At 44.6% G+C, this 26,806-nt stretch overlaps 1 protein-coding gene across 1 annotated transcript; it reads right to left on the reverse strand.

Moving 5' to 3' along the window:
• Nucleotides 1-31: 31 nt before the first annotated feature.
• Nucleotides 32-16,377, reverse strand: LOC136645208 (deleted in malignant brain tumors 1 protein-like). The gene is made up of 12 exons (XM_066621445.1): nucleotides 16,362-16,377; nucleotides 13,062-13,376; nucleotides 10,211-10,291; nucleotides 4,895-4,933; nucleotides 4,441-4,782; nucleotides 4,287-4,301; nucleotides 3,497-3,854; nucleotides 2,604-2,911; nucleotides 2,283-2,292; nucleotides 1,654-1,952; nucleotides 718-1,035; nucleotides 32-264 (listed from the first exon to the last, which is right to left on the reverse strand). The coding sequence occupies exons 1-12, from the start codon at nucleotides 16,375-16,377 to the stop codon at nucleotides 32-34; spliced, it is 2,334 nt and encodes a 777-aa protein (XP_066477542.1).
• Between the last annotated feature and the right edge of the window lie 10,429 nt (nucleotides 16,378-26,806).

Below are 26,806 nucleotides of genomic sequence, written 5' to 3' on the forward strand. Positions count from 1 at the left end.
GACGGTTCCCCAGGTGCCGCTGTGAAAGACTTCAACACGGCCCTGACATCTGTTCTGTCCGTTTACCAGTCTGAGGGATGAAGAACTGGCTGTTGTCCCCAGCGGTGAAGATGCTGTAAAAGTTGGTGAAGATTTTAACCACACATGTGTCTAGAGATACTGTGAAGTAATGACTCTTGGCAGAAAAGGATAGGAAGTCAGGAAATTCAAACATCCAGGACTCAGCAGTTGTAGCATTGCTCACTGTGGAGGGTGGAGGACTTTCTGGTTTTAAAAAATAGGAAAGGAATAAAAATCCCAGAAATCAATACTAGATATTTAAAACCTGTTGGTACACCTTTGTGTCTGTTGGTTTTTTCACACTAAGTACATGTGTCCGTACCCGCACACACCTGCACACATACTGTTTACTGTCTGGCACACCATAGAAAAGAAACAAGTCCTATGAGAATATGTACGCCCAAATGGTGGTGGTGGGGGGAATAATAGAAGATTGCAAAGAGTAGGAAGACATAGCTTACCTGATGAACGAGGAGTCTCTGTACTGGTTGGAAGCAATTCTGATTGAGAGAGAGAGAGAGAGAGAGAGAGAGAGAGAGAGAGAGAGAGAGAGAAGGTAATCATTCTTAAAGATATATACAGAATGACTTCCACATTTGTTTGAAAGGGTTGGGTTTTTATGTGGGGATTGCTGTACATGGAAAGAACTGGAAGTACCAGAGCAGATGACACCAGCGTCTTCCTTGTGGGCACAGTTGCTGACACCCCAGCCGTTGTGGGAGCATTCCGCGATGGAGGATTCATTCCCGCTGCAGTGGAGGTTATCCATGAGGACTTCACCAGTGCCTTGACCAAAGTAGGCTTCACCTGGAGTTGAAAGGACTGCTCCACACTGAAGTGCTCTGCACACAACCTGGCCATCATTTTTGTCCCAGTCGTCATCACAGATGGTTCCCCAGGTGCCGCTGTGAAAGACTTCAACACGGCCCTGACATCTGTTCTGTCCGTTTACCAGTCTGAGGGATGAAGAACTGGCTGTTGTCCCCAGCGGTGAAGATGCTGTAAAAGTTGGTGAAGATTTTAACCACACATGTGTCTAGAGATACTGTGAAGTAATGACTCTTGGCAGAAAAGGATAGGAAGTCAGGAAATTCAAACATCCAGGACTCAGCAGTTGTAGCATTGCTCACTGTGGAGGGTGGAAGACTTTCTGGTTTTAAAAAATAGGAAAGGAATAAAAATCCCAGAAATCAATACTAGATATTTAAAACCTGTTGGCACACCTTTGTGTCTGTTGGTTTTTTCACACTAAGTACATGTGTCCGTACCCGCACACACCTGCACACATACTGTTTACTGTCTGGCACACCATAGAAAAGAAACAAGTCCTATGAGAATATGTACGCCCAAATGGTGGTGGTGGGGGGAATAATAGAAGATTGCAAAGAGTAGCAAATCATAGCTTACCTGATGAACGAGGAGTCTCTGTACTGGTTGGAAGCAATTCTGATTGAGAGAGAGAGAGAGAGAGAGAGAGAGAGAGAGAGAGAAGGTAATCATTCTTAAAGATATATACAGAATGACTTCCACATTTGTGTGAAAGGGTTGGGGTTTTATGTGGGGATTGCTGTACATGGAAAGAACTGGAAGTACCAGAGCAGATGACACCAGCGTCTTCCTTGTGGGCACAGTTGCTGACACCCCAGCCGTTGTGGGAGCATTCCGCGATGGAGGATTCATTCCCGCTGCAGTGGAGGTTATCCATGAGGACTTCACCAGTGCCTTGACCAAAGTAGGCTTCACCTGGAGTTGAAAGGACTGCTCCACACTGAAGTGCTCTGCACACAACCTGGCCATCATTTTTGTCCCAGTCGTCATCACAGACGGTTCCCCAGGTGCCGCTGTGAAAGACTTCAACACGGCCCTGACATCTGTTCTGTCCGTTTACCAGTCTGAGGGATGAAGAACTGGCTGTTGTCCCCGGAAGTGAAGATGCTGTAAAAGTTGGTGAAGATTTTAACCACACATGTGTCTAGAGATACTGTGAAGTAATGACTCTTGGCAGAAAAGGATAGGAAGTCAGGAAATTCAAACATCCAGGACTCAGCAGTTGTAGCATTGCTCACTGTGGAGGGTGGAAGACTTTCTGGTTTTAAAAAATAGGAAAGGAATAAAAATCCCAGAAATCAATACTAGATATTTAAAACCTCTTGCTACACCTTTGTGTCTGTTGGTTTTTTCACACTAAGTACATGTGTCCGTACCCGCACACACCTGCACACTTACTGTTTACTGTCTGGCACACCACAGAAAAGAAACAAGTCCTATGAGAATATGTACGCCCAAATGGTGGTGGTGGGGGGAATAATAGAAGATTGCAAAGAGTAGGAAGACATAGCTTACCTGATGAACGAGGAGTCTCTGTACTGGTTGGAAGCAATTCTGATTGAGAGAGAGAGAGAGAGAGAGAGAGAGAGAGAGAGAGAGAGAGAGAGAGAGAAGGTAATCATTCTTAAAGATATATACAGAATGACTTCCACATTTGTGTGAAAGGGTTGGGGTTTTATGTGGTGATTGCTGAACATGGAAAGAACTGGAAGTACCCGAGCAGACGACACCAGCGTCTTCCTTGTGGGCACAGTTGCTGACACCCCAGCCGTTGTGGGAGCATTCCGCGATGGAGGATTCATTCCCGCTGCAGTGGAGGTTATCCATGAGGACTTCACCAGTGCCTTGACCAAAGTAGGCTTCACCTGGAGTTGAAAGGACTGCTCCACACTGAAGTGCTCTGCACACAACCTGGCCATCATTTTTGTCCCAGTCATCATCACAGACGGTTCCCCAGGTGCCGCTGTGAAAGACTTCAACACGGCCCTGACATCTGTTCTGTCCGTTTACCAGTCTGAGGGATGAAGAACCGGCTGTTGTCCCCAGCGGTGAAGATGCTGTAAAAGTTGGTGAAGATTTTAACCACACATGTCTCTAGAGATACTGTGAAGTAATGACTCTTGGCAGAAAAGGATAGGAAGTCAGGAAATTCAAACATCCAGGACTCAGCAGTTGTAGCATTGCTCACTGTGGAGGGTGGAAGACTTTCTGGTTTTAAAAGATAGGAAAGGAATAAAAATCCCAGAAATCAATACTAGACATTTAAAACCTGTTGGTACACCTTTGTGTCTGTTGGTTTTTTCACACTAAGTACATGTGTCCATATCCGCACACACCCGCACATGTACTGTTTTCTGTCTGGCACACCAAAGAAAAGAAACAAGTCCTATGAGAATATGTACACCCATGTGGTGGGGGGGGGGATAATAGAAGATTGCAAAGAGTAGGAAGACATAGCTTACCTGATGAACGAGGAGTCTCTGTACTGGTTGGAAGCAATTCTGATTGAGAGAGAGAGAGAAGGTAATCATTCTTAAAGATATATACAGAATGACTTCCACATTTGTGTGAAAGGGTTGGGGTTTTATGTGGGGATTGCTGTACATGGAAAGAACTGGAAGTACCAGAGCAGACGACACCAGCGTCTTCCTTGTGGGCACAGTTGCTGACACCCCAGCCGTTGTGGGAGCATTCCGCGATGGAGGATTCATTCCCGCTGCAGTGGAGGTTATCCATGAGGACTTCACCAGTGCCTTGACCAAAGTAGGCTTCACCTGGAGTTGAAAGGACTGCTCCACACTGAAGTGCTCTGCACACAACCTGGCCATCATTTTTGTCCCAGTCGTCATCACAGACGGTTCCCCAGGTGCCGCTGTGAAAGACTTCAACACGGCCCTGACATCTGTTCTGTCCGTTTACCAGTCTGAGGGATGAAGAACTGGCTGTTGTCCCCGGCGGTGAAGATGCTGTAAAAGTTGGTGAAGATTTTAACCACACATGTCTCTAGAGATACTGTGAAGTAATGACTCTTGGCAGAAAAGGATAGGAAGTCAGGAATTTCAAACATCCAGGACTCACCAGTTGTAGCAGTGTTCACTGTGGATGGTGGAGGAGTTTCTGATTTTAAAAGATAGGAAAGGAATAAAAATCCCAGAAATCAATACTAGATATTTAAAACCTGTTGGTACACCTTTGTGTCTGTTGGTTTTTTCACATTAAGTACATGTGACCATACCCGCACACACCTGCACACATACTGTTTTCTGTCTGGCACACCAAAGAAAAGAAACAAGTTCTATGAGAATATGTACGCCCAAGTGGTGGTGGTGGGGGGAATAATAGAAGATTGCAAAGAGTAGGAAGACATAGCTTACCTGATGAACGAGGAGTCTCTGTACTGGTTGGAAGCAATTCTGATTGAGAGAGAGAGAGAGAGAGAGAGAGAGAGAAGGTAATCATTCTTAAAGATATATACAGAATGACTTCCACATTTGTGTGAAAGGGTTGGGGTTTTATGTGGGGATTGCTGTACATGGAAAGAACTGGAAGTACCCGAGCAGACGACACCAGCGTCTTCCTTGTGGGCACAGTTGCTGACACCCCAGCCGTTGTGGGAGCATTCCGCGATGGAGGATTCATTCCCGCTGCAGTGGAGGTTATCCATGAGGACTTCACCAGTGCCTTGACCAAAGTAGGCTTCACCTGGAGTTGAAAGGACTGCTCCACACTGAAGTGCTCTGCACACAACCTGGCCATCATTTTTGTCCCAGTCGTCATCACAGACGGTTCCCCAGGTGCCGCTGTGAAAGACTTCAACACGGCCCTGACATCTGTTCTGTCCGTTTACCAGTCTGAGGGATGAAGAACTGGCTGTTGTCCCCAGCGGTGAAGATGCTGTAAAAGTTGGTGAAGATTTTAACCACACATGTGTCTAGAGATACTGTGAAGTAATGACTCTTGGCAGAAAAGGATAGGAAGTCAGGAAATTCAAACATCCAGGACTCACCAGTTGTAGCAGTGTTCACTGTGGATGGTGGAGGAGTTTCTGGTTTTAAATGAGAGGAAAGGAATAAAAATCTCAGAAATCAAGACTAGATATTTACAACCTGTTGGTACATGCTTGTGTCTACACTTTTCCAGACTAAACACATGTGCGCATACCCACACAAACCCAGGCACACCCTGGTTACTGTCTGGCACATCCAAGAAAAGAAACAAGTCCTATGAGAATATGTATGGTTTCCCCAAGTGGGGGGGATAATCGAAGATCGCAGAGAGTAGCAAGTCATAGCTTACCTGATGAACGAGGAGTCTCTGTGCTGGTTGGAAGCAATTCTGATTGAGAGAGAGAGAGAGAGAGAGAGAGCGACTCACCAGTTGTAGTCCTTTTTTCTGTAGAAGGTGGAAGAGTCACTAATTTAAAATACAGAAAAAGTAAATGCTTCAATAGATATGTCAGTGCTATGTCTTCACATGTGTTTTAATCACCTTGTATATACAGGGTTTACGAAATTACTTCATCACATTTTTTGCCCAATCCTAACCAATTTTCCAGTGCTGCTGTGCCTATAGGGTATGTAGTGATTACTGTGTTGGGGAGGCAGTCTTGGAGGCCACCTCAAGGTATGGGAACATTTGTTCCCTTTCCCTTGGGCTGCATTGCAGTTGCACCGGTGCTGGAATGTTGGGTAGGATTGGGCTGTTACTATTCATGTTTTTTAGAGAATTTTACAATTTATATTCTTCTGTAGGAAAGAGAGGACAACCTCTCTACCTTGCACATAATCACTTATCTAGGTTTGAAAGCTGATCAAGGTATGAGCCTTCAAAAGAGCCTCTTTCCATTTTCATTCTGTCTCTGAGTCTTCCCTTTGATGTGTCTGCTCAAATGTCTGCCAGCCCCATAACAACTTCAAGAAAGAAGGGAAAAGTCTTAAACATACCTTACTTCTGCTGTGGATTATAAATATGACACAGACTGTCACTGTATTAAACAGGACAACAAAACATTTAAGTAGATACTTACCAGATGTAATGGGTGTTTCTGTGGTGGTTGGAGGAGCTGAAATGCATACAAGGGAGGCAAAGGAGAACAAAGCTTATTTTAATATCAGACTTGCGAAGTTCACAGATACATAATTTTTAGTAATTGCACATGGAAGGCAATTACCGATGAAATGTTTTGTCGAGAACCTGACTAGAATCTGGTTTCTCACCTTATGTTTACAAAAGAAAACCTGCACCAGTCAATACAGTTCATTCCATTTTAAGCCTCCATTATAACTCTGATCTTTGGCCTATTTTCTTGTCCTGATGACTTTCCAGAGTCTAACCTTATCTTATCTGAGATGATGCAGCTCTTTTTCCTCATACTTCTCTTTAAGTAAAGTTTGGAGAAACTACAAGCAGCATCTATTAGGAACTCTAAATAACCGGACTTCTAAATAGGTAAAAAACATTACACATTACTTACAGCAATGCACAATACTTTTACATAATTTCTTTTTCAATTTGATCACGGTTGCTATTCAAGTTTGAAACCCAAACTTCAAATAGTCAGAACATATAGTTGATTTTAGACTTAAAAAAAATACTGACAGACAACCATCCTGGGACTAAATTTATGAACATAGTCATAACTGACAATGTCCTGCTGATGAAGACTATGAATATGAATGAATATGCCATGAATATGCTCACATAAGCAGGAACATAAAATACTTGGAACATAAAATACTATATTATGTGCCTGGAAATCAGCACAACTAATTACCTGAGCAGATCACACTGGCATCTTCCTTATGATTACAGCCACTGGTACCCCGTCCTTGGTGCAAGCACTCTGCCAGAGAGGATTCATTCCCTCTGCACTGTACCTTGGTCCAGGAAGATTCTGCCTTTACCCTGATCAAATCTGGCCTAGCTTAGAGCTTCAATAATGTTTCCACATCCCAGTTGTCTGCACACAACTCGACCATCATCTATGTCCCATGCATCATCACAGATTGTTCCCCAGCTCAGGGAAGAATCTGGAAGTTTGGAAGAGCTACCCTGACAGGAGGAGCAAACTTCTTGACTCCCCAGAATTATTTTCTGAGTTCAGAGAAGCAGCTTCCTTATCAATCCCTCAGACTTTTTTTTTCTTGTCTCATCAGTGAGATGGCAGGAGAATCAGTAGCAGCAATGCACAGGAGAGGTGGCGGCTCCTCCCATATGTCGCATGAAAAGCAACAGTGCTACCATCTGGGACTTGGGAATATTTTGATCCTTCCCCTCCACCATTGTCACTCAGAAACACTGCTTTACAGAGCACATAGCGAAGTCATGGCAGCCTTTGGTACCTGGAATCTTCCCAAGAATTACTGCAATCTTATTTATTTATTTATTTATTTATTTATTTATTTATTTATTTATTTCCTCATGTACTGTATGAGAAGGGACCATAGTTCAGTGGTTGAACACCGGCTTTGCATGCGGATGATCCTGGGTCAAATGCCGGGAATCTCCAGGTAGGGAGGGAAAAGACCTACCTGAAATAATGGAGAGCCACTGCCAGTCATTGTGCACAGTACTAAGCTAGATGGACCTGTGATTGATCTGTACAAAGCAACTGCCTGTGTACCCCCAGGCTTCCATATTCCTGGGAAGCCTGGGGGTATTTGACCATAAACACTTCTCTCTCCCTGTTGCTGGACCGTTGAGCTGAGGAAGAGACTTGGGCTGGCCATTAAGTTCTGTGTAGATAGTTATGAGGATGGTTGTCAGGAAAGCCACTGGAGAAGAAATCAGGCTGACGGAGGGAAGTAATACTCAGTAGTTAGCATGCACACAACCCTTCCCACTCCCTGTTTTTCCTTTTTACTGAGTCAGCAGTTGATGGGGGGGGGGGCGCACAGGTAGTTTTTCTCTGTTATCACCATCCCAGGCTGCAGAAGACAGGCCACCTGGGAAATCTCTCCCCCAAGAAAATCAACTGAATTCCAGGGGTTCTTGTTAAAAATGATTTTGCCATTATCACAGTTACTATTGAGAAATTTTTCATGGTACCATTGGTCTAGATCAGTGCTTCTCAACGTTTGTCCTCCATTGTACCACTTCACATGGCCCACCCACCGCAGGCACTCGCTCACAAGTCGATCCCACAGATAAGTCGAGAGCAGGTTTTGAGCCAACAATCATGGAATTTTCTATGACCCTCGGATAAGTCGGGAGTTAAACTTAGGGGGGTGTCTGACTATAGTTTTGTCTGATTTTACCCGAGGCCAGATCCTGAAAAATAACCCACCACTTGTTACCTAAGAACTGTAGTCTCTAATTTATTAAAAACATAGTAAAAGATCATAAGATACATTTTTATTCTTTTTAAATTCTGGTCTTTATCACCTTTTTGTAAGCCCTATCAGAGTAAGTGCACTGTAAACAACATAACAGAAAAACACTGGTTCTCAACCTGGTATTCATGTAGTCCCAGGCATGCTCAACAGGACCTTTAGGGATACTTGAAAAAGAATGGAATAATGGCAGAAAAAGGCAGGTCATGTTCCAGAATGCCTTGCAAGGACCAGCAAGGCAGGAAGGGAGGTAGCTAGTTGGCTGTGAAAGCCCCACCAATAGCTAGTTTTTGGTCATCAATTCATCTATGAACCAGTGATTGAAAACCAGCACAGTAAAAAAGCTGAAACATAATATGGAAAGTGATCAATCACCCAGAATTTCTCAGCACACTTCTGGTGCAAAACAGTGCAAAGGCAGAGTCTTCTGTTCTTCAAACAGATAAAAAGAGAAAACACTGTGATAAATATATGAAGTCTGGGCTTTCATATAGAGGAGATAAGGGCTTGTATTATTAATTACAAACATTTTGCTAATATGAAGGGTACAATTGATGGAAATGGGCTGCCAAGGGATATGCAAGTGAAAAAGGTTGGCAACCACTGCAGGAGAACCATGAATCAAATCCACCTTTAAGGTGTCTGGTGTATTCAGCCAGAAACTCTACGTACAACATACAACCCATAACACATAACTGGGAGTGTGCAATTCAATTCACAGCAAAGAGATGCAGCTGCATATATTTGCAACCCTTTTTACTCAGAAGTAGACCCATTGCTTTCCATGGGTGTTATTCTTAAGTAAGTGTGCACTGAATTGTAGCCTGCTTCAAATGGAAAGGAGGATTCCCATCCTGGTGTTTCAAAAAACAGACCTGCTTTGCAAGCATTTGGAAAGCAGAACCAGGCTGCAGCAGAAGGAAGGAGAATAAAAGGTTAACAAATTACTTCTAAGGAGCTGTGCCTGCCTTCTGCTTGAGAAACATAGTGCCTGCCTGTCTGCCGCCTGAGAAAGGAAACTTTGGCTCTGCCCTCTGTTTGACCCGGAGATCAGGCGAAGTGATAACTGGAGCTTGATTACTTGGCAAAAATTTCACGTACTATAGGCGAGTATCTATGGTACTCTTTGTTCTACCAGAAGTACCACTGGAAGTATGGCAATGACATCATCACCAGTTACTTCTGGGTTGGGAGGCCAGATGCGATGTCACAAACACAAGTGATAGACTCAGGGTGGATGGGAGGGCTTTTTGGAGTGTGGAAAAGCATGCTTTGGAGCTCTGCCTGCCGAGCCAAGCTTCCTGCTGCAGTTTGTTGTGTTGCATTCCTGGTCTTGCTGCCTGGTGGCAGGTGTCCAGGGTACCACCAGAGTAACACGAGTACCACTAGACACCACCTCAAGTACCCATACCACTGGTTGAGAAACACTGGTTTCGAATGGTTTTATTTTCATAGCAGTCCACTGTATCAAAAAAAAAAATATCCTGACCTTTGGCCAAAATGGGCAACTCCTAAAGCTGAAATGGCTTCACCACACCCAAAATGCCTACACATCACAGCTGCATCTCTTTGATCCCAGATGTTAACACAAAAACTATTCCCCATTTTCTATCAAAATAAACTTCTACGCAGCCTTCACATTTTGCACTTCCATTGACCAAACAAATGGGCAAGATCTCTTTTTTTAAAAAAGATAGGTAGAATGATAAATTGTAAGGTAGAAGGAAGTGGCTGCAGGACCCAACAGTTCCTTGCACAGGCAACAAGCTTCTTACTAGTCCTCTGGATATTGCCTAATAAATATAACCACCACCACCACCACCACCACCACTGTGCACAGCTATGAAGTCTACATGTGATGCCTCAGCAAAGCTCCTCACCTACTTTCAACCTTTTAAGAAAGATCAGCTACGGGCTGACTTTTACCTAACTAAACCAATGGTCCAGTACTGCCAGTATGCATGGTTATAGTGTTTCCTGTTGTACCATACCTTCACGAGTACTAGTAGGAGGTTCTTTGGTAGATACAGCCTCAGTCTGCTCTGGAGTAATAGGGGGTGAAGTACTGGTTCCTGGAAATGTCACAAATAATTAAAAAATAAAATAAAATCAGTAATTCAATCAAATGCCTGAGGCTGTCTTAAATTAGAGATGGACAGCCCAATCCTAAGCTACCTGATGCATCAGGACTGCAGTGGTGCCAAAACTGCATCCTGTGTGCAACAGGGCAGCCACTGGCAGCTCGTCAGGGGAAAGGGACTTTTGCCCCCTTCCCCTGGTTAAGAGAAGTAGCCCTGCAATGGGGCTACTCGATTCTGCGGCAGCCCTTGGACCGCCGCAGCCCGACTTGGAGCTCAGGATCCAGTGGAGCTGAGCTCCACCAGTCCCACCTCCCTCCTGCACTGCTCCCTTCCTGCCCTCTGCCCGCCTCCCTCTGCCCCAAAACGCCTGCTTCCCACCTCCCCCCTACACCCCCACCTACTTCTCCACTGCCCGGCAGTTTGGACAACAGCAGAACAGCGGAGCAGCAGTGTTACACTGGTGCTAGCCCAGCGCCAGAGCTGGCGCTGGGCTAGCTCTGGTGCTCGGCTGGTGCGAAGGGCTCGTAAACGTGCTTTATGGCCCTAATATACTTGATTTATACTTGTGATTCAATTCTATCAGAGCTCACCACTGTAATGCTAATCCTGCTGCTGCTCTGCTTCGGCTGTTACTACTACTACTACTACTACTATTACTACAACAAACATTTTTTGTGACTACCAGCTAATTACTAAGATCAATTCTATGATGAGAGCTGATGTGGCTGTTTTCTTTATGATTAACAATGTATTGCCCATGTCTACATCTGTCATGACTTATGAATGCGAGTTGCGTGTGCATTTATTTTAATGGAGATTATCAAATGCTCCGTGTTGGACAATGGTTTGTATTATCTGTAGGCACCGTATAGGGTTGAATCCAACGAATCATGAGCAGAAGGAAAATAGCCGTAAGTGTTGTTTGGCAGACAATTTTACAAGAAATAACATTAACGTGTGCAGGGATGGCCCACCAATGGGGCTTATAAAATGGTCACTTCAGGGAGCACTTCCTGGATTGTAAAGGAAGAGGGCAGCAGAAGGGAAGAGAAAATGTGGAGGGGAGGAGAATCCTGAGTGAGAACAATGGCAAGCAGGAGAAGCAGAGACTGGCACATCACTGAGTAAAGAGGGGCAGCATTTAGCATGCTGCCTCAGGTGCCAAGACTGCTATCTAGTCCAAGCTGTTGGCTGCAACCTAATCCCTTTAGTGAAGTTTGGCATCCTTTTTCTGTCTTTTCCATTCATCACTTTCTGATATGTGTAGGGGCCTTCCCCTGGAGGGGCCTGCAGCAGGCCTCAGATTGGCTAGAGGGGAAGGGGGTTCCAGCACCCTTGTCCTCCTCCCTAGCAGAGCTGCCAAACCTGGCCTAGGAGCAGGAGCTGTTCACCTCACAGCTCCCTTCTTCACACTGACTGCCTCTCATCCCTGGCCTCCCTGTTTTAGGGAGCAAGCCCACCCCCTTTGGCCCCTCCCCTTCCTCCAGGTGGGGCAGAAAAGGCCCTTCCTGTTCCTGGCTTGTTTCCTGTAGTGTTCCTTGTTGGCCCTGCCAGCTCACCTCTGGCTGGTTGAGGTGAGCCAACCTGCTTTGCCCCCTTCAAGGGCAGTGAAGCCTCCCCACCCTGGGCATGGGGTGCCTGCTCCCGGGTAAGTCAGGGGTCAGGGCATCTGGGAGGGGCCCTGACAATATGCATACCTTCATTAGACTTAGGGAGTGTGATAGGTGTAGTTGTTTCTGTAATGTCTGTGCCGGTCAAGAGACATAGAATGAAAATTATGAGAACGCAGAAGCAAATACAAAAGAAACTGTAAGGCTTTCAGGAATGAATGAAATCATGGTAACCTTCTACAAGTATGGAACCAGAAATCCATTTATTGTGAGTCTAGAAAGGACCATTCTGCACTATGAGTAGACTTGTAATATGTCCAAAGCAGAGAGACTTGCCTGTTGGTGGAGAAGTTGGCAATCCAGCATCTATTAAAACAGAAGCAGAAATTATTATTTTTGTGGTTATTGGATTTTCCTTCTCTACGTAATGTTGCTATCATATGGTGTTATTATAGGAACCCTTCTTGTTACGCATGCTGAGATCTTTTGCACCCTCATGTCCCAGTGACAGAAGGATCCCATAGAATTCAGCTGGGTTTCTAGTTTCCTAACTGATCACTGCATTAACAAAATTATATAGTACTCACTTCGTATACAGAATAATAACATTTTCCTAGCGCTTAAATATGTCTACATTGCCACGTCCTTCTTGCTGAACAGCTATCAGTCACTAGACACACTCATACTAGTAGCCTATCTGAAAAACCCCATATTCAGATGTATTAAGGCTTCCATACATTCTTTGATCACTCTAATGGCTGTCTCGATAATATTTGCTTTCTTGGAATATTTAAACATTTGTAACTTGAAAAGAGTCAAATCTGAGGTGTTGATCTTACCTGGTTGCATGTTAAACACGCACACAAAGCAATCTGATCCACAGTTATTCAAATCTTTTGGTTATCCAGATTCATTTGTTCTGCCAGAGTAATCCCATCTCAATTACATTTCTGCTTGTTCAATTGTTGACCTAATATTTTGACAACCCCCTGCGGACTACTTAAATAAGCGAGGTTGTACTCGTTTAGATACAAAGATGGCTGCTTTTTTGGAGAGGCATTCTGAATGCAACATCATAGCTCAGTACATCAGAGATTTGTCTGCAGTTGCAAAAACTCTACAGCCTTTGAAAGCGAAAGAAGAGCTGTTACCTGAACAGAGGACACCGACATCTTCATTGTGACCGCAGTCACTTACATACCACTCCGCATGAGCACAGTTCCAGAGATAGTCTTCACTCCCTGTGCAGTTCACATCATCCAATGCTACGTCTCCTTTTCCACGGCCAAAATAAGACCAACCATACACAGTTTTTCCTTTTCCACACCCAAGTTGCCTGCACACTACATGTGCATTGTTCATATCAAAGTGGTCGTCACAAACTGTCCCCCAGGCTCCTTTATGAAGAACTTCTACTCTCCCGACACATCTGTCCCAGCCATTCACTAGTCGCAAATCCTGTGCACCTTTCCAAAATGCAAGTGAAGAGGTATTAATTAAAACAACAAAAGTATATTGGGTTTATTTTAAAAGTTTTAAGTTTTATTTTTAACTTGAAGACATGATACATTCCCCTTAGATTGTAAAGCCTCCGAAGACTAAAGAAAATAGAAGGTAGTGGATGCAGTGGCATAGCTAGAGGGGGTGCAAAGGACTACGTTTTTCAGCGAGCCTCACTGCGGCATGCAAGCAGCCCCTCCCCCTGCTCTTTGGAGCCATTCTCGGTGGTGGGAGCAAAATGGAATAGAATGCCTTTGTTTTGTTTCACTGCCAGGCTCCAAAAGGGAGGGGGATGGCGGCCTGCATGCTGCAGTGAAGCTCCCTGCAAAACATAGTGCTTTGCACCCCCTCTGGCTATGCCACTGGGTGGATGCATACAATCCATATGATAACTCCTAGGAGGACTGATTATATCTACAGAAATATCTCAACGGCCTTCTTTAACAACTGCATAGTTGTTACAGTTCCAGAGGAAACAACAACTGCACAGAAACTTCAACTGCAACTTAGAGCAGAGGCTTGACAAGCACCTGTTGGAGATTCTCTAAGAGGATTTCCTGCCTAAGGCAGGGGGTCGGACTAGATGACCTATTAGGCCCTTCCAACTCTATGATTCTATGAGAACAGTCCAAAGGGGGGGGGGGAATATTACACATATAATTGAATTAGTTCCTTGCTGCCTATTCAAATGGCCTGGATTTTCTCTTTCTCTCAAAACTGCAGCAGCCTCTCAAGGTTACTTTTCATTCTAAAAAATAATAATAATTGGAAGGGCCTTTTACATTACACATACATTTGTGTGTAATGACTCGCTTGCCCCTGAGAGTCACCAGCGAACAAAATCCAAAGCTACTTCTTCTAATTGTTTATAGTTTCCATTACAAAAAGCATTGCACATTCAAAATGTGTACACACTGCATTTTTAAAAAACATTCTTGTATTTTTTGAACCCTTGGACTTCTACTCCTGTTTTTTTTTTTTTTGTGCATCTCAAACACATGGCATCAAGAGATAACATGAATCTGCAGTGTTATCATCCTTCATTGCAAAATGATCTTTCGCGCATTAACTTTCAGGCTTGGCTTGCACTAGTTTCAAGAAAATCCCATTTTCAAGGTCATTGGACAAGCACCCCACCCCCACCGCCAAGACCTAAGCAGTACCTGATCCACGAAGGAAAGCAGAGTGTAAAAGCATCCAAAAGAAGAGAATCTGGGCACCCATTCTTCAGGTGGATTTCTGCTCATCTAAAGAAATGGGGAGTTTCCGAATTTATATGAATTCTAATCTGCACCAGAAAACACGTGCAATGCAATTTGATCTTTCTTCTGGAACTCCCCAATCTTTGTCCAGGAAGTCCAATATATTTTCATTTCTTAATCCATATCCTTAGAAATGGACAGTTACTGATGATTATTGCTCTGGAGATGTTAGGGGGAGGGTCTGTTTCAAACCCTCAAAAAACTCCTTTGTAATCACGCATAATGCTATCTGAGGCAACTGCTCCAGGAAATGCTAGTTTTCAGAGGTAATGGAATAATCTAGTCTGCTTTTCAAATGCCAAGACATTATGCTAGAAACAGAGCATACTGTGTTTTACTCTTGCAGGAAAATTGTTAAAGATTACAGCAAAGTCTATGTTCCCCCCATAATCTCTCTCCAGCGTTAGCTAGAACCTCTGGCCCCCTTCAGTATCTTGCTTTTCAAAAAAAGAAAAAGAAAAAAAAAAAGCCTTCTGATTCTCCTGTTCTGTGCATCCCACTCCTTCCACTGGAACTTCTTGTTCTTCAGCAGACACCCCTTCTTGCTATCTTCCTTTGTGGGGAGTGCCTTCTCTCTTGTCCAAGAACTCTTCGTCCATCAGAACAAGTCTTATGGCCCAATTCTTATAGTACTGGAACTAGTGTTCTGGCAGCATAGGGTCCTTAATAGCGGTTGCAAAATGCAACACGCCATACAGTGCAGACTGGCAGAGGGAGAAAGAGCCCTGGCACTCGTAAGTTACTGCGAGGGGTGGGCAGAACGGGGCATGGGGGAACAGAGAGAAGACTAGGGCAGGAAGAAGGGTGAGCTTGGAATGGGGTATCTCTGATATCCTATCATTCTTCCCAATTTCAATCCACCTTCCCGGGTCCACTCAGACTTCCACCAGTTATATAGCTGGTGTAGGTTCAAGTATACCCAATGAGGCAGCAAGGGCTTATCCTGAGCCTAAGGAACAAATGTTCCCTTATCCTGAGGATGCCCTTGGGGCCCCTAACTCCCCCACTGGATGCAGCAAAAGCCCTCTTGATGCAGGTGTATCACTGCGCAGGGAGTTAGGTGGAATTGGGTGTTAGTGTGAAAAGGCATGCCTCAAGCACTATCATCTCCACCATCAGGGAGACTAACAGCCCAACCCTATTCTTGGGCAGCCTGCTGTGCCACTGATACAGCCGCCACTGCATCCTGTGGAACAGCTGGGCATGCTGGCTAGGAGAGGTCAAAAAAATGTTTACTTACCTCCTCCACTGCTCCCTGGTCCCCTTTGGACCTAATCAGATCTACATTGGCTTTTCTGCTAGTGTAGATCAGTTAAGACGAAGGCGGCATGTCAGGTCTGCAACAGGGCCTCCAGATCCCATGGATACTACTGCTGCCAGGATCTGCCCCGCCTTGTCCTGATCCCCAGCCCAATCCATCTCCATGACCAATCCAAATGCCAGTCTATGTGGCACCACTGCTTGTGCACTGGTTCTGGCCTTTGCACCAGCGGCTGCACTCTGCAGACTGTCAAGAGATAGCCATGATTGTGGCACATTAGGTGACTGACCTCGAGATCTGCCAGTATGCAATGCAGATAGGATTGGGTCCTAGCTCGCATTTGAAAAAAGAATGTAACTTCATATTATTTTCAGGGAGCAAAACAAATCTGCAAATGCCCTGCAAGTCCCCCACTATGCCTCTCTTACCTCCCATGTTATCCATGTTGTTTGGAGCTACAGATTCAGAAGAAGTAACTGCTGAACTCCCCACACACACCCTTGCCAGACTCCCATGATAAGCAACTTGGTTGTCTGCCCTGTTTGCGAGCTCAAAACTGTAGGTGTGCTGAAGATATGGTAAAATTTGCTGGAAAATACTCTCCAGCCAAATCACTAGCGAGAAAGCAATTCTTTGTTAAGTGTTATTTATTTAAAATATTTTTATCCCACCTCATTTATGGAGGTTTCAAGGAGGGTCACAGCACAACAAAAAAAAATTGTTTTGTAACAAAGTAAAAACACCATAAAACAACAACATCAAAATCAGTATAAAACCAATAAAAGAAGAACAATAACCAAAGGAAATAAGCATTTCAAAGATAGCTGTTGGCATCCTTCAGTCTCGGAAGACTATGGTATTGCGCTCTGAATGGTGGTTCTGGAACAGAGTGTCCTCTCCAGTGTGCAAAGCCTGGGTAGAGTAGATATGGAGGATAGACTGTTACCCATGCAGCAAATCCCCCCTCTCCGTGTCGCTGAAATTGTCAAATGGAAAGGCAGAAGCCAATACGGTTGGCTCCAGCGGCGTCGCAGGAGTTGCCAGAATATGACTGTGTTCAGCCATGAACTGCCTCAGGGACTCCGGCTCCAGATTTTGCCTCAAGGTTGACTCCTGAAGCCTCTTCATTAACTGGATAGAGCCACAAGGCAGTGGAGGTTTGGGATCAGAGTTTTCCTTCTCTTAGATGAGCTGCCTTCCCAGGCTAACGAGTCCCATCTACCCGGTGGCTGTTTAGTCGCCTCTTACAACAAGTACAGTCAAACTGAGGGCCTATTCTCAGCCCCCAGGGGTTATTTCAAAGATACTCTGAGAAATAAATGGATATGAAGAAACACAAAAGGGAAGATGCACCATGAACTTCACAGAGGAGAAGATTCAACAAGGAAGATTCAACAAGGAGGGAGTCATAATGGCGAAGGCCCTCCTGAGCTTCTGATCTTAAATTGGATAATCACAGGACAAGAGAGCCCTTCCAGATGACAGTATAAGGGTAGATTCATATGGGAGAAAGGCTTGCTGTTCCTTGGACTGGCTGTTACCCCCAAGGAAAGCAATCAAAACTTTCTCATAGTTCTATTATAGACCAAAGGGCAGGTTCTTGTTATTTGTGTGTACACTACATTATCTGAAACCTGACAATACTGATGTGGAATTATTTTACAGCCTTGACACATGGAGGGCTCTTTCCCTCTGACTGATCTGAAGCAGAGTGGGAAGCAGACATGCAGAAGATAGAATCCTAATGCTCAAGTAATGCAGGAATCAGTCCCTGCCATTCAAATCCATTATGAAAGAAAGTCATCCACTGTGGACAAATCATACAGCTTTAAAATATTTAGGTACCGTACTAGACAACTGCAAGGTTCACATACAACAGTCCTTCAGACTTTGCCACCAGATTCCAGCAATGGAATCATTTAGCTTGCACATTAAATTGGTAAACAGATTGGATCTAAGAACCAGAGGTTACCCTCCCTTCTCTCCACCTAACTCTTATGTGCATTGTGACACCAAGATCAGATGGCTGTGGGGCCAAAATCATTTTACAATTAAAGATTTTCATGGCAAAAAAATGGCAAAGAACAATGAATAATGGAGGTTCTGGCACTTTGTACAGGCATTAAACTCCCTATTAAAAACAAAGATGCTTCATTATTAATTCAAATATAATAGACTGATTACTTACGAGTAAATGGGCAAAAGCAGGAAGGAAAGCAGGTGACATCAAGGCTGACCTTTGTGGTCGTGGCATGATTATTTATATACTTTCTGTAATAACACCTCTTTGCAAAACATCTGTCAAAAGTCTTTATGAAACAAAGACATCTTGGTTAAAGTTTAATTGATTGGCATGTGTTTCTCCATGTGTCTTTTGCTCAGTGTAGGAAGTCCTGGGAACGATCTGTCCTTCCTTTCTTTCTCATTCTTCGTTTATTTCAACACTGTTAATTAAACACATTTAATTCATTTCATGAATGGGAACAAAAATGTCCTTAGGTATTACCTTGCCTTTTAGCATCTGGTTCATAGACTCACACGGACATATGAGAATATAGGCAACCTGAGCGTCTCCCTTTTTTAACCCCTACAGCGATTCAATGGGAACAATATATAATCAGAAAGCTGGAGTAGCATAGAGGCTAACAGCCCAATCCTGAGCTGCCCGGCACCCAGAGGAGCAGTGGGGCTGAAATGGCTGCCACTGCATCCTATAGCCGCTGAGCAGCAAGGTAAGGAAGGAGGCCCCAGAATAGGGCTATTTAGCTCCATTTAACCAGCACAGAAAAAAGCAGCCTTGTGTTGGGCTTCGAGGCCCGATGCAGGGCTCTGGATCCGGCAGAACAAAGCTCCACCGGTCCCCTCCCACCCCAGTCCTTCGCCCAGCTCCCTCCCCATGCCACACTTTCCCCCCGCCCAGAATGCCTCCCCATTCACCTTTCCACTATCCAGAGCAAGGGTCGAGCTTGGGGCCTCCAACCGACGATAACCCATCATGGATGGGCCCTGGACTGGCACCAGCGCTGGGCCAGCAGTAAGTGTCACTGACATGCTTTAGAGCATGTTTGCGACGCTCAGCACTGGTGCTAGGCCCATGCTGACTGCATAGGATCGGGCCCCAAGGCTGCAATCCTAATCAGCCTTACATGGCAGTAAGATCCATTGAGCTGACTAAGACCCAGAGTAGGTATGCATAAAATTGCAATCACAGCAAATTAGGAATTGCCTGTTTTGAATTTTGCTTCACCGCAAACTCATTAGATCGTGTTAGAGGCAAGCAACTCCCTCTCAGCCTCAGCTGCAATGTGGGGATACCTACTTGACAGGTTTGTTATAAGGGCTACATCATGATAATTCATTAGAAGTGCTTTGCACACTCAGAAAGGGCTATACAAATGTTAAGTTAATGGGAGTTGAGGTAGCAGTTGCAACAGATGGGCAAGCAGATGCCCACTTATTCTTCCATATGTGCCCAGTGATACCACTCGGAGGACCTCTGCTCTAGCCTAACACTCTTGTCTCCTTAAATCTTCCTTGCCATTCTCTTCTTCCTTTCAAATCCAGGGAGGCACTGGCATTCCTGGGGGTGACAAAGTGCTAAGTTTTTCCGAGTGCCTCAATCACGGTGACCAGATGTCATAACCGCAAAAGAGGACAAAGCACCCCGAAATGTAGGACATCCAACAAAAATGTAGGACATGATAAAATAAAAGCTAGAAAGATTCATAAGTTCATGTGGCTAATTTAAACACTATATTGCTTATTATTAAGTTTAAAACTATATTACATATAATTTATTAATTACAAGAAGGCTATGCACTGCCTGCAGGGGTTCACTCACAGGGAAAAGGAGGACATTTAAGTTATTTTCCAGGAAATGAGGCTTAAAAAAAAGGACATGCTCCGGAAAAACAGGATGTCTGGTCATCCTGGCCTCAATGTATCCTGTAAGCTGCCCCTCCCCCTCACCATGGGAGCCATTGTGACCGGTGAGAGCAAAGCGGAGGAGATGCCTGTGTGCTGCTCTCACTGCTCAAATTGGCTCTGACAAGGAGGGGGAGGGGTAGCTTACCAGGCGCATTGAGGCACACTGAAAATCTTAGCACTTTGCCTCTCATAGGAATACCAGTACGGGGGGAAAGATGGGTAAGCACAGAGATGTGCCCCCTGCCAGTCTGCTGTTTTAGATGATTGCTTCAGTCAGTTTCATGCCCATTTGACCCTGCTGAAAAGGCTCAGGAGCCATGAACCTTGAAGGAATTCTAAGTTCAAGAAGGTTCATCAGTCAGAATAACCTTCCAAGGTGGAGGAAGTGCTCGTGAACAAATCAGACATGCAGGAGGATATGAAGCTTTCTGGCATTGTGAGATAGAACAAGATTTAAAGCCCTAAGGGTGCAATCCTACCCTGCGCTGGAACAGGCAAACCAGGCGGCTTCCTCTGTATCCAGCATAGGATAGGGGCCAAAAGTGGCTGAACCAGAGGCAAGGGGAAACTTTACCCCTTATCTCTGGGAAAGGTGCCCTTTTCCCTATAGGTCTCCTCGGACTTAAGCCACCTCAAGCGGTGGTACAAGACCGAGCGGAGCAGCTTGAAGCCACTCCATTCTCCCCAGGAACAGGGGTTGGGATCCGGCATAACTGCCACCTCCCACTCCCCGCCCAACCGCCCCCAGAGCCACACACCACCCATCTTCCCCCGGCCAGGAAGGCCTCCCTCCCACCTCCTCCCTGCCTACCTCAGAGGCTTGCATCAGCCCAGTTAGGCCAACACAAGCCTCAGTGCCTCTGTCGGTACAGAGGTTTGTTCCAGCCTCCACAAGCTAGCGCACCTCTGCACGCCGGCCTAGCCAACTCCTGAGGAGGCGCAAATGTGCCTTATGGCATGTTTACGACCCTCCTGGGCCAACGCAAGGGACTTGCACCCACCCAAGTCAAGGGCTGGATTGCGCCCAAAAGGACTGAGTGGTGACACACAGACATACAATAACACATAGACACACAGCTGTCAAGGACTGTGAATGAACTTGAGGTATATGACCAGATTGCCATTGTTTAATCACTTATTGCTCAAGGGGAAAGTAAGTTTGGGTATTTGCTGGCACCCCAAGACCAGGAAAGGGCCTACTATGTCAACATACTGCTATTCTCACATTGCACAAAGCACCCAAGGAGGGAAGCAGGGAGCATGAAATGAAGTGTGCACTCATTTTTTGAACATTCACTTCTTCAAGGTTAAGGGGGCTTCAAGGAGTGGCTTGCAGCAGACCCCTTGAATACCCTGGAGTCAGCACTTGGTTGATTAAAGAAGTGTTCTCACTGGAATTTCAGGAGCTTAAATTGTCATGGGTAAGGGAGAGTGGGAGAAATGAATTTTAATTCAACAATTTGGAAGGACTTTCCAAATGCCTACAGGTGCTTTCTTGTGGAGCAGTGCACACAGATTATATTAAGATATCATATAGCAAACACTATCACATCTTATCTTTCCCAGCTAACAATCTTGAAAATTTACCTCAGTCATGTACCGAAACTATCCCTCTCATAAGCCAAGCATGAATTCCTTTTCTTTAGAATTCCTTCTTAATGGGGGGTGGAAGAGAAGGTCTATCAAATGAGAACCAATCCCACGTCAATAATAGTATTATGTATCCTTCAGTACATATAATAGATGCTTGTGGGAGTCAGAAGTGTTTATATTGTGATAGCAAAGCACAAATTTGCCCTGTCAGATAAGATCCATCATGTAATATATGTCTTTATGCTTGGATTTATTCTGTTTCTTTATTGTGCTTTTTGCACTGTTTATTTTATTGTTTCCAATTTTTTTTTGTTTGCTGTTTTGAAGATAAATATCCATAGAAATGCTAGATATAAATGAAGTAATACTGATATCTGCGTTGAAGTCCTTACTATGATGTGAAATAACCTGTCAGATATCCTGCTTGTAACAGAAGGGTACCTGCATGTCAACAGAAATCTCTTTTCATTAGCATAAAGCACTTACAGATGGGCAGCCCAGTCCTATTCAGTGCTGGCAGCACTGAATCCAGCACTGAAATTAGGCAGTCCAGAGGTCTCCTTGGAGTAAGGGAAAATTTTTCTCTTACCCCGTGTCGAGCCCCAGCCTGCCCAAAGGGGCCACTTGGATCTGTGCCCGCCCCATGTAAGGCTTTCAGGCCTGGGACGGGGGTTAGGATTTAGCGAAGGCCTCTTCCACCATCCTTACCCCTCCCTGTCTGTACCACCCCTCCTGCCCTCCCCTGCCCGTTCCTCTCTCCTCTTGCCCCAACACTGCTCAGCACTGGATTCATAGCTGGCAGACAATGCAGGCCTTCCTGCAGGTGCTGCTTGCTCGTGAGTCGTCACAAACATGCTTTACAGCATGTTTGTGATGGTTAGAGCCATCAATCAAAAACGACTGGGACCTGAGATATCAAGAGGCCCATAGGAGCAAGCTCCCTTCCCTATTCTGCAACTATAACGGCTTGGAATAATGGCTGAGAAAAGAGAACAATGGTTATCATCATCTCTTTTAAAAAGAAGCATTATGTGTCTTCACATTCTAGTCTTAGAGAACATCATATGTGATGGGGGTGTCTTTGTACCAAAAATCATTTCATGAGGTAGTGGATCCATTTGGAGGCTGTCATGCTTGTAAATGACTTCCAGTGTGAATCAATTTAATCTCTATACTACAGCAACCCCAGGAAGGTCAGTGTTGCATAGAGAATTCCTGTATGATTGAGCTAATCCATAAGGGAAAACATTTACAAAATGTACAGATATTAAATGGGAGCCAGTGGCATAGCTAGCAGGGGGCGGGGCAATCCACACCAGGTGCCAGCCTCAGGGGGACGACGACAACAATACCACTAGTGACCAAATTTAGACAAAATCATTATTTGTAGGAATAATACCATTATATTATATACCATTTGTAATTTACATCAGAATGTAGTGAAACCGAAGTGAAATCTCTCAATTCTATCAAAGTTATGGCCAAAAAACAAGAAAACAAAAATGCAATTGTCTTATATAACAAAAAAGTACAGTTTCCTTAATTCAAAACAGATCAATGAGACTGAAAGGTTCAAACAGCCAATGACGTTATTATGTCACCACATGAAACCAATAAAGTTTAGCAAGGTGACATCTGGGGGGGGGTGACACCAGGGTTGAATCCAGTGTTTGTATTGGAGAGGGCATGAGCACTACCTTAATTCCAGAGCCCAGATCAACCAGGTGGGTAGACCTGGGCTCCTGGTTGGCCTTTGTGGTCAAGGTTTGCTGGCTGGGTAGACATGGGCTCCCATCTGGTCTTGGGAGCACAGATCTACCTGCCAGGAAGACCAGGACTCCCATTCTGACTGGAGCCACCTCTTACAAGCGGGTAGACTTGGGCTCCCTTTTAGACTTGGAGCCCAGATCTACCTGCTGGGTAGACCTGGGCTCCCATTCCAACTGCCCTCTGGAGCCCTCTTCTAGTCAGGTAGACCTGGGCTCCTGTCTGGATTTGGAACCCAGATCTACCTGCCGGGTAGATGTGGGCTCCCATTTCGAATGGCGCCCAATTTCGCTCCCCATCCTGGCGAACTCCCTTACCCACTGACAAATTAATTTTGCCACATGGGGGCAAAAGTTCATGGCCCTCGGGTGTCAAATGACACAGCTACGCCATTGATGAGAGCCAACACCAAAGAGCTCAGTTGACTAAGGGCCCAATCTTATTCAACTTTCCAGTGCTGATGCAGTCCAGTGCTGATGCAGTATAGAGGTAAGGGAACATTTGTTGTCTTACCCTGAGAAGGCTTCTGTGATTGCCCCTGCACTGCAGGATGCAGCACATGGCCTGTTGGCATGGATGCACCAGTGCTGGAAAGTTGAATAGGATTGGGCCCTCACTCCTGCAATCACATGTGATGAGGTGATAGTGGAAAGATGGATCTTAGGATAAATAATTACAGAAATGGTATCTGTCACCTTGGTGGGATTTCACATTGTGTGGTAAGGTAGAATAATGGAATGCAAGATGAACTTGGTAGCTTAAACATTAAAATTTTTGGTCAATGCTCCTTATTGCTGAACAGTTTGAGGAGATAATGTAAACAGTATACGTAATATAGTTCCAAATAAAAATTTATAGGTTTGTGATGTAAGAGACTGACCTTAAATGGACTACGATCTAACTTTCGTGGATGTCAGCATTTTGGGCCTATGAGATAATTTGGGTTTGGATCACTTCCTTGCCCTATGAAAGTACATGGTAGAGGTTATTTTCAGAGTTAAGATCTAGTGACTTGTAGTATTTGTTTTCATTTGTTACCCCAGACACAAACTGTTTTCTCTCACACTGATTCCCATTATTTGGCATCATAAGCACTTGGTTTAGATCAGGCATCTCCACACTTTTTGGGATGTGGACCACATTAGATTTTTTAAGGGACTTCATGGGCCACACAGGAAGAAAATGTATATTTAAAAAAACCATCATGCTGGGCCGTTAACATTAAATTCTAAATTAGATACAAGAGAAGAAATTTTGTCAACATACCAAGAATCATATCAATTTTTCTTTAATTTGTAATAACTCGCACATTTAATTCAGAATTAGTGAGGGGTATGGTGCTGGTGTGGAACCACTTCCCTGGGCCTTTCCCAGCTCCTTCCTGCTGACAGGAGGGAACCTTCATACATCTAGCCCTGTGCTTCATGCCAGACAGCCTCATTCTGGGGTGCTGCCAAGGTTTTAAACTTATGGTTGCATTCTGCACATGCTCTCTTCATCAGCCTGTCTCCCTCAATGTTATTTGGTGTTCCTGTTGCTATTGAAGCGAGGATGCCATTTTCTGTATTGCAGAACCCTTTGGGAAGTCTCTGAGTGGCTCCCATTATTTGAAGCAAGCAGTCAAGCTAAGCCCGTGGCTTTGCTACTTGCTTTGTGGTGTAGGGACAGGATGAGGGATCTTAATAGGGGAGAACAAATCAGGCATAGGCCAGGGGCTGGACAAACCACCTCTGTGGGCCTGCAGGCGCTAGTTTGGAGACTCCTTTTTGACACGTCTCAGGTTTAAATGTCAATTAGATGGCACTGTTCAGCAGAAGAAAAATAATCTATTATGCAGTGTAGGAAACCCATAACATGAAAACTCTATTTCCTTTTTTGGAGTGAGTGTGTGTGTGTGTGTGGGGGGGGGGGGGTTACTAAACAAGGATATATCTTAACAAAAGGTAAAGTGCCTTAGCAGGACACAGAGCCACTACGTGGAGAATTTGAGGCATTCACGTTACAATCCTATACATATCTACTCAGAAATAAACCACAATGAGTTCAATGGGGTTTACTCCCAGGTAACTGTGGATGCAATCCTAGAATGCACTTGGACTGATCCAAGTCCCTTGCGCCAGCCTGGGAGTGTTGCAAAAGTGCCTTAAAACACTTTTGCGCCAGTTGTCGGGGAGCTGGGTCGGTGCACAGATGTGCACCGACTTCCCCATGTGGCCCCTGGCCCAGGGGAGAAGGTGAGTTGCATTGGCCAAGCTCGGCCAATGCAGGGGCATGGGGGGCGGGAGGGAGGCGTTTCAGGGTGGGGGGAGGGTGAGCAGCGGGTGCACCTCATCAGGTGGTGCAGATCCAAGTAGACCCATTGGGGCCGCTGCAGCGCAATATGGGGCAAGGGGAAATGTTTCCTCAGTCACTGAATTGCTTCTTGATTGTAAGCCCTGTTGGGTGAGAATCTATTTGTTTGATGAAACACTTATGATTCAATCCTATGCATGACTACTCAAAAGTCATATTCAGGATAAGTGTGTATAAGATTGCAACCCAGTAAACTTCTATGTGCTGTATTCTGTAAACGATAATGGAGTGAGGGTTAATTTTAATGTTCCATACTTCATTGGAAATGTCATAGTAGTTTTAATTATATGCGGGGTTGAGTCTGCGTTTGCCAAGAATTCATTTCCAGGAACAGAGCTGAGAGTGAATGGTGTCCATCCAGCAGGAAGCATAAGGGAAAGTCACTCTTTCACCTGCTATCCTCATTTACAATTTGGCTTTTGATTTGGCTTTTAGTAACCGAGACTTAAGACAATTAGGAAAAACACCTTTACTGAAGTGTTCAAAACAATGAGACCCAATTCATATGCTACCACAGTGGTGTGGGAGTTCTCTCCCTATGACTCCTAGAAACCACGCTCCCTTCCATGGAACTGGGCAACATTCACTTGGGAAGGAGCCATGCCATGTCCCCACCAGTACAGCTTTCTTCATCACTGTGTTACTGCTGGAGGGAGATGAGGGGCAGTGAAGTTTCACCAGTATAGAATAAATACTATACATGGTTGTAATTATGTTAGTCCTGCCGGCAATTTATGAAGAAAGTAAAACTTTTTTTCCCCCGAATGCGAAAGAACTCTTTGTGGAAATTTTTTTTCTTACCTCATGTGTCTTTAAACTGATCTATAAATATATGGTAAGAGCATTGGACACAGTCTAGTGAAAGTGAAGTGCACTGTTTTAACTAAATTTACTCCATCATTTTTGACAGGGATTTTTGTCAAGAAGACTAGAGAGCAGTACAAGCCTAATATCCCATATGCGCTGAAAAGATCCCCATGGGCTCACTTATGTTTAGGATGGAAGCATTAATGTGAAATGCTCCATTATTTTTCTTTCAGAAACCTAACATATGGGCAAAAGTTTTCTGTTCCTCAGAAATATACTTTGTTTCTTTTTTCTGTGGCTCTGAAGTGCAGGAATTTGGTTCCAGAATATGAAGAAATAGCACATTTACACCATCACATTTATCTTTATTTGGATGCATTTATTTTTCTGAATGCTATATGTGTGACAAAGTTACTACAGGACACAT

Source organism: Tiliqua scincoides, chromosome 3 (genome assembly GCF_035046505.1).
Source record: "Tiliqua scincoides isolate rTilSci1 chromosome 3, rTilSci1.hap2, whole genome shotgun sequence".
NCBI classification, from domain to species: domain Eukaryota; kingdom Metazoa; phylum Chordata; class Lepidosauria; order Squamata; family Scincidae; genus Tiliqua; species Tiliqua scincoides.

Coding starts and splice junctions, on each gene's coding strand:
- LOC136645208 (XM_066621445.1), bottom strand. Junction 4,783..4,894: donor AGTGAACACTGCTACAACTG/GTGAGTCCTGGA, acceptor CAACTTTTACAG/CATCTTCACCGCTGGGGACA. Junction 265..717: donor CGCTGGTGTCATCTGCTCTG/GTACTTCCAGTT, acceptor TTTTAAAACCAG/AAAGTCCTCCACCCTCCACA.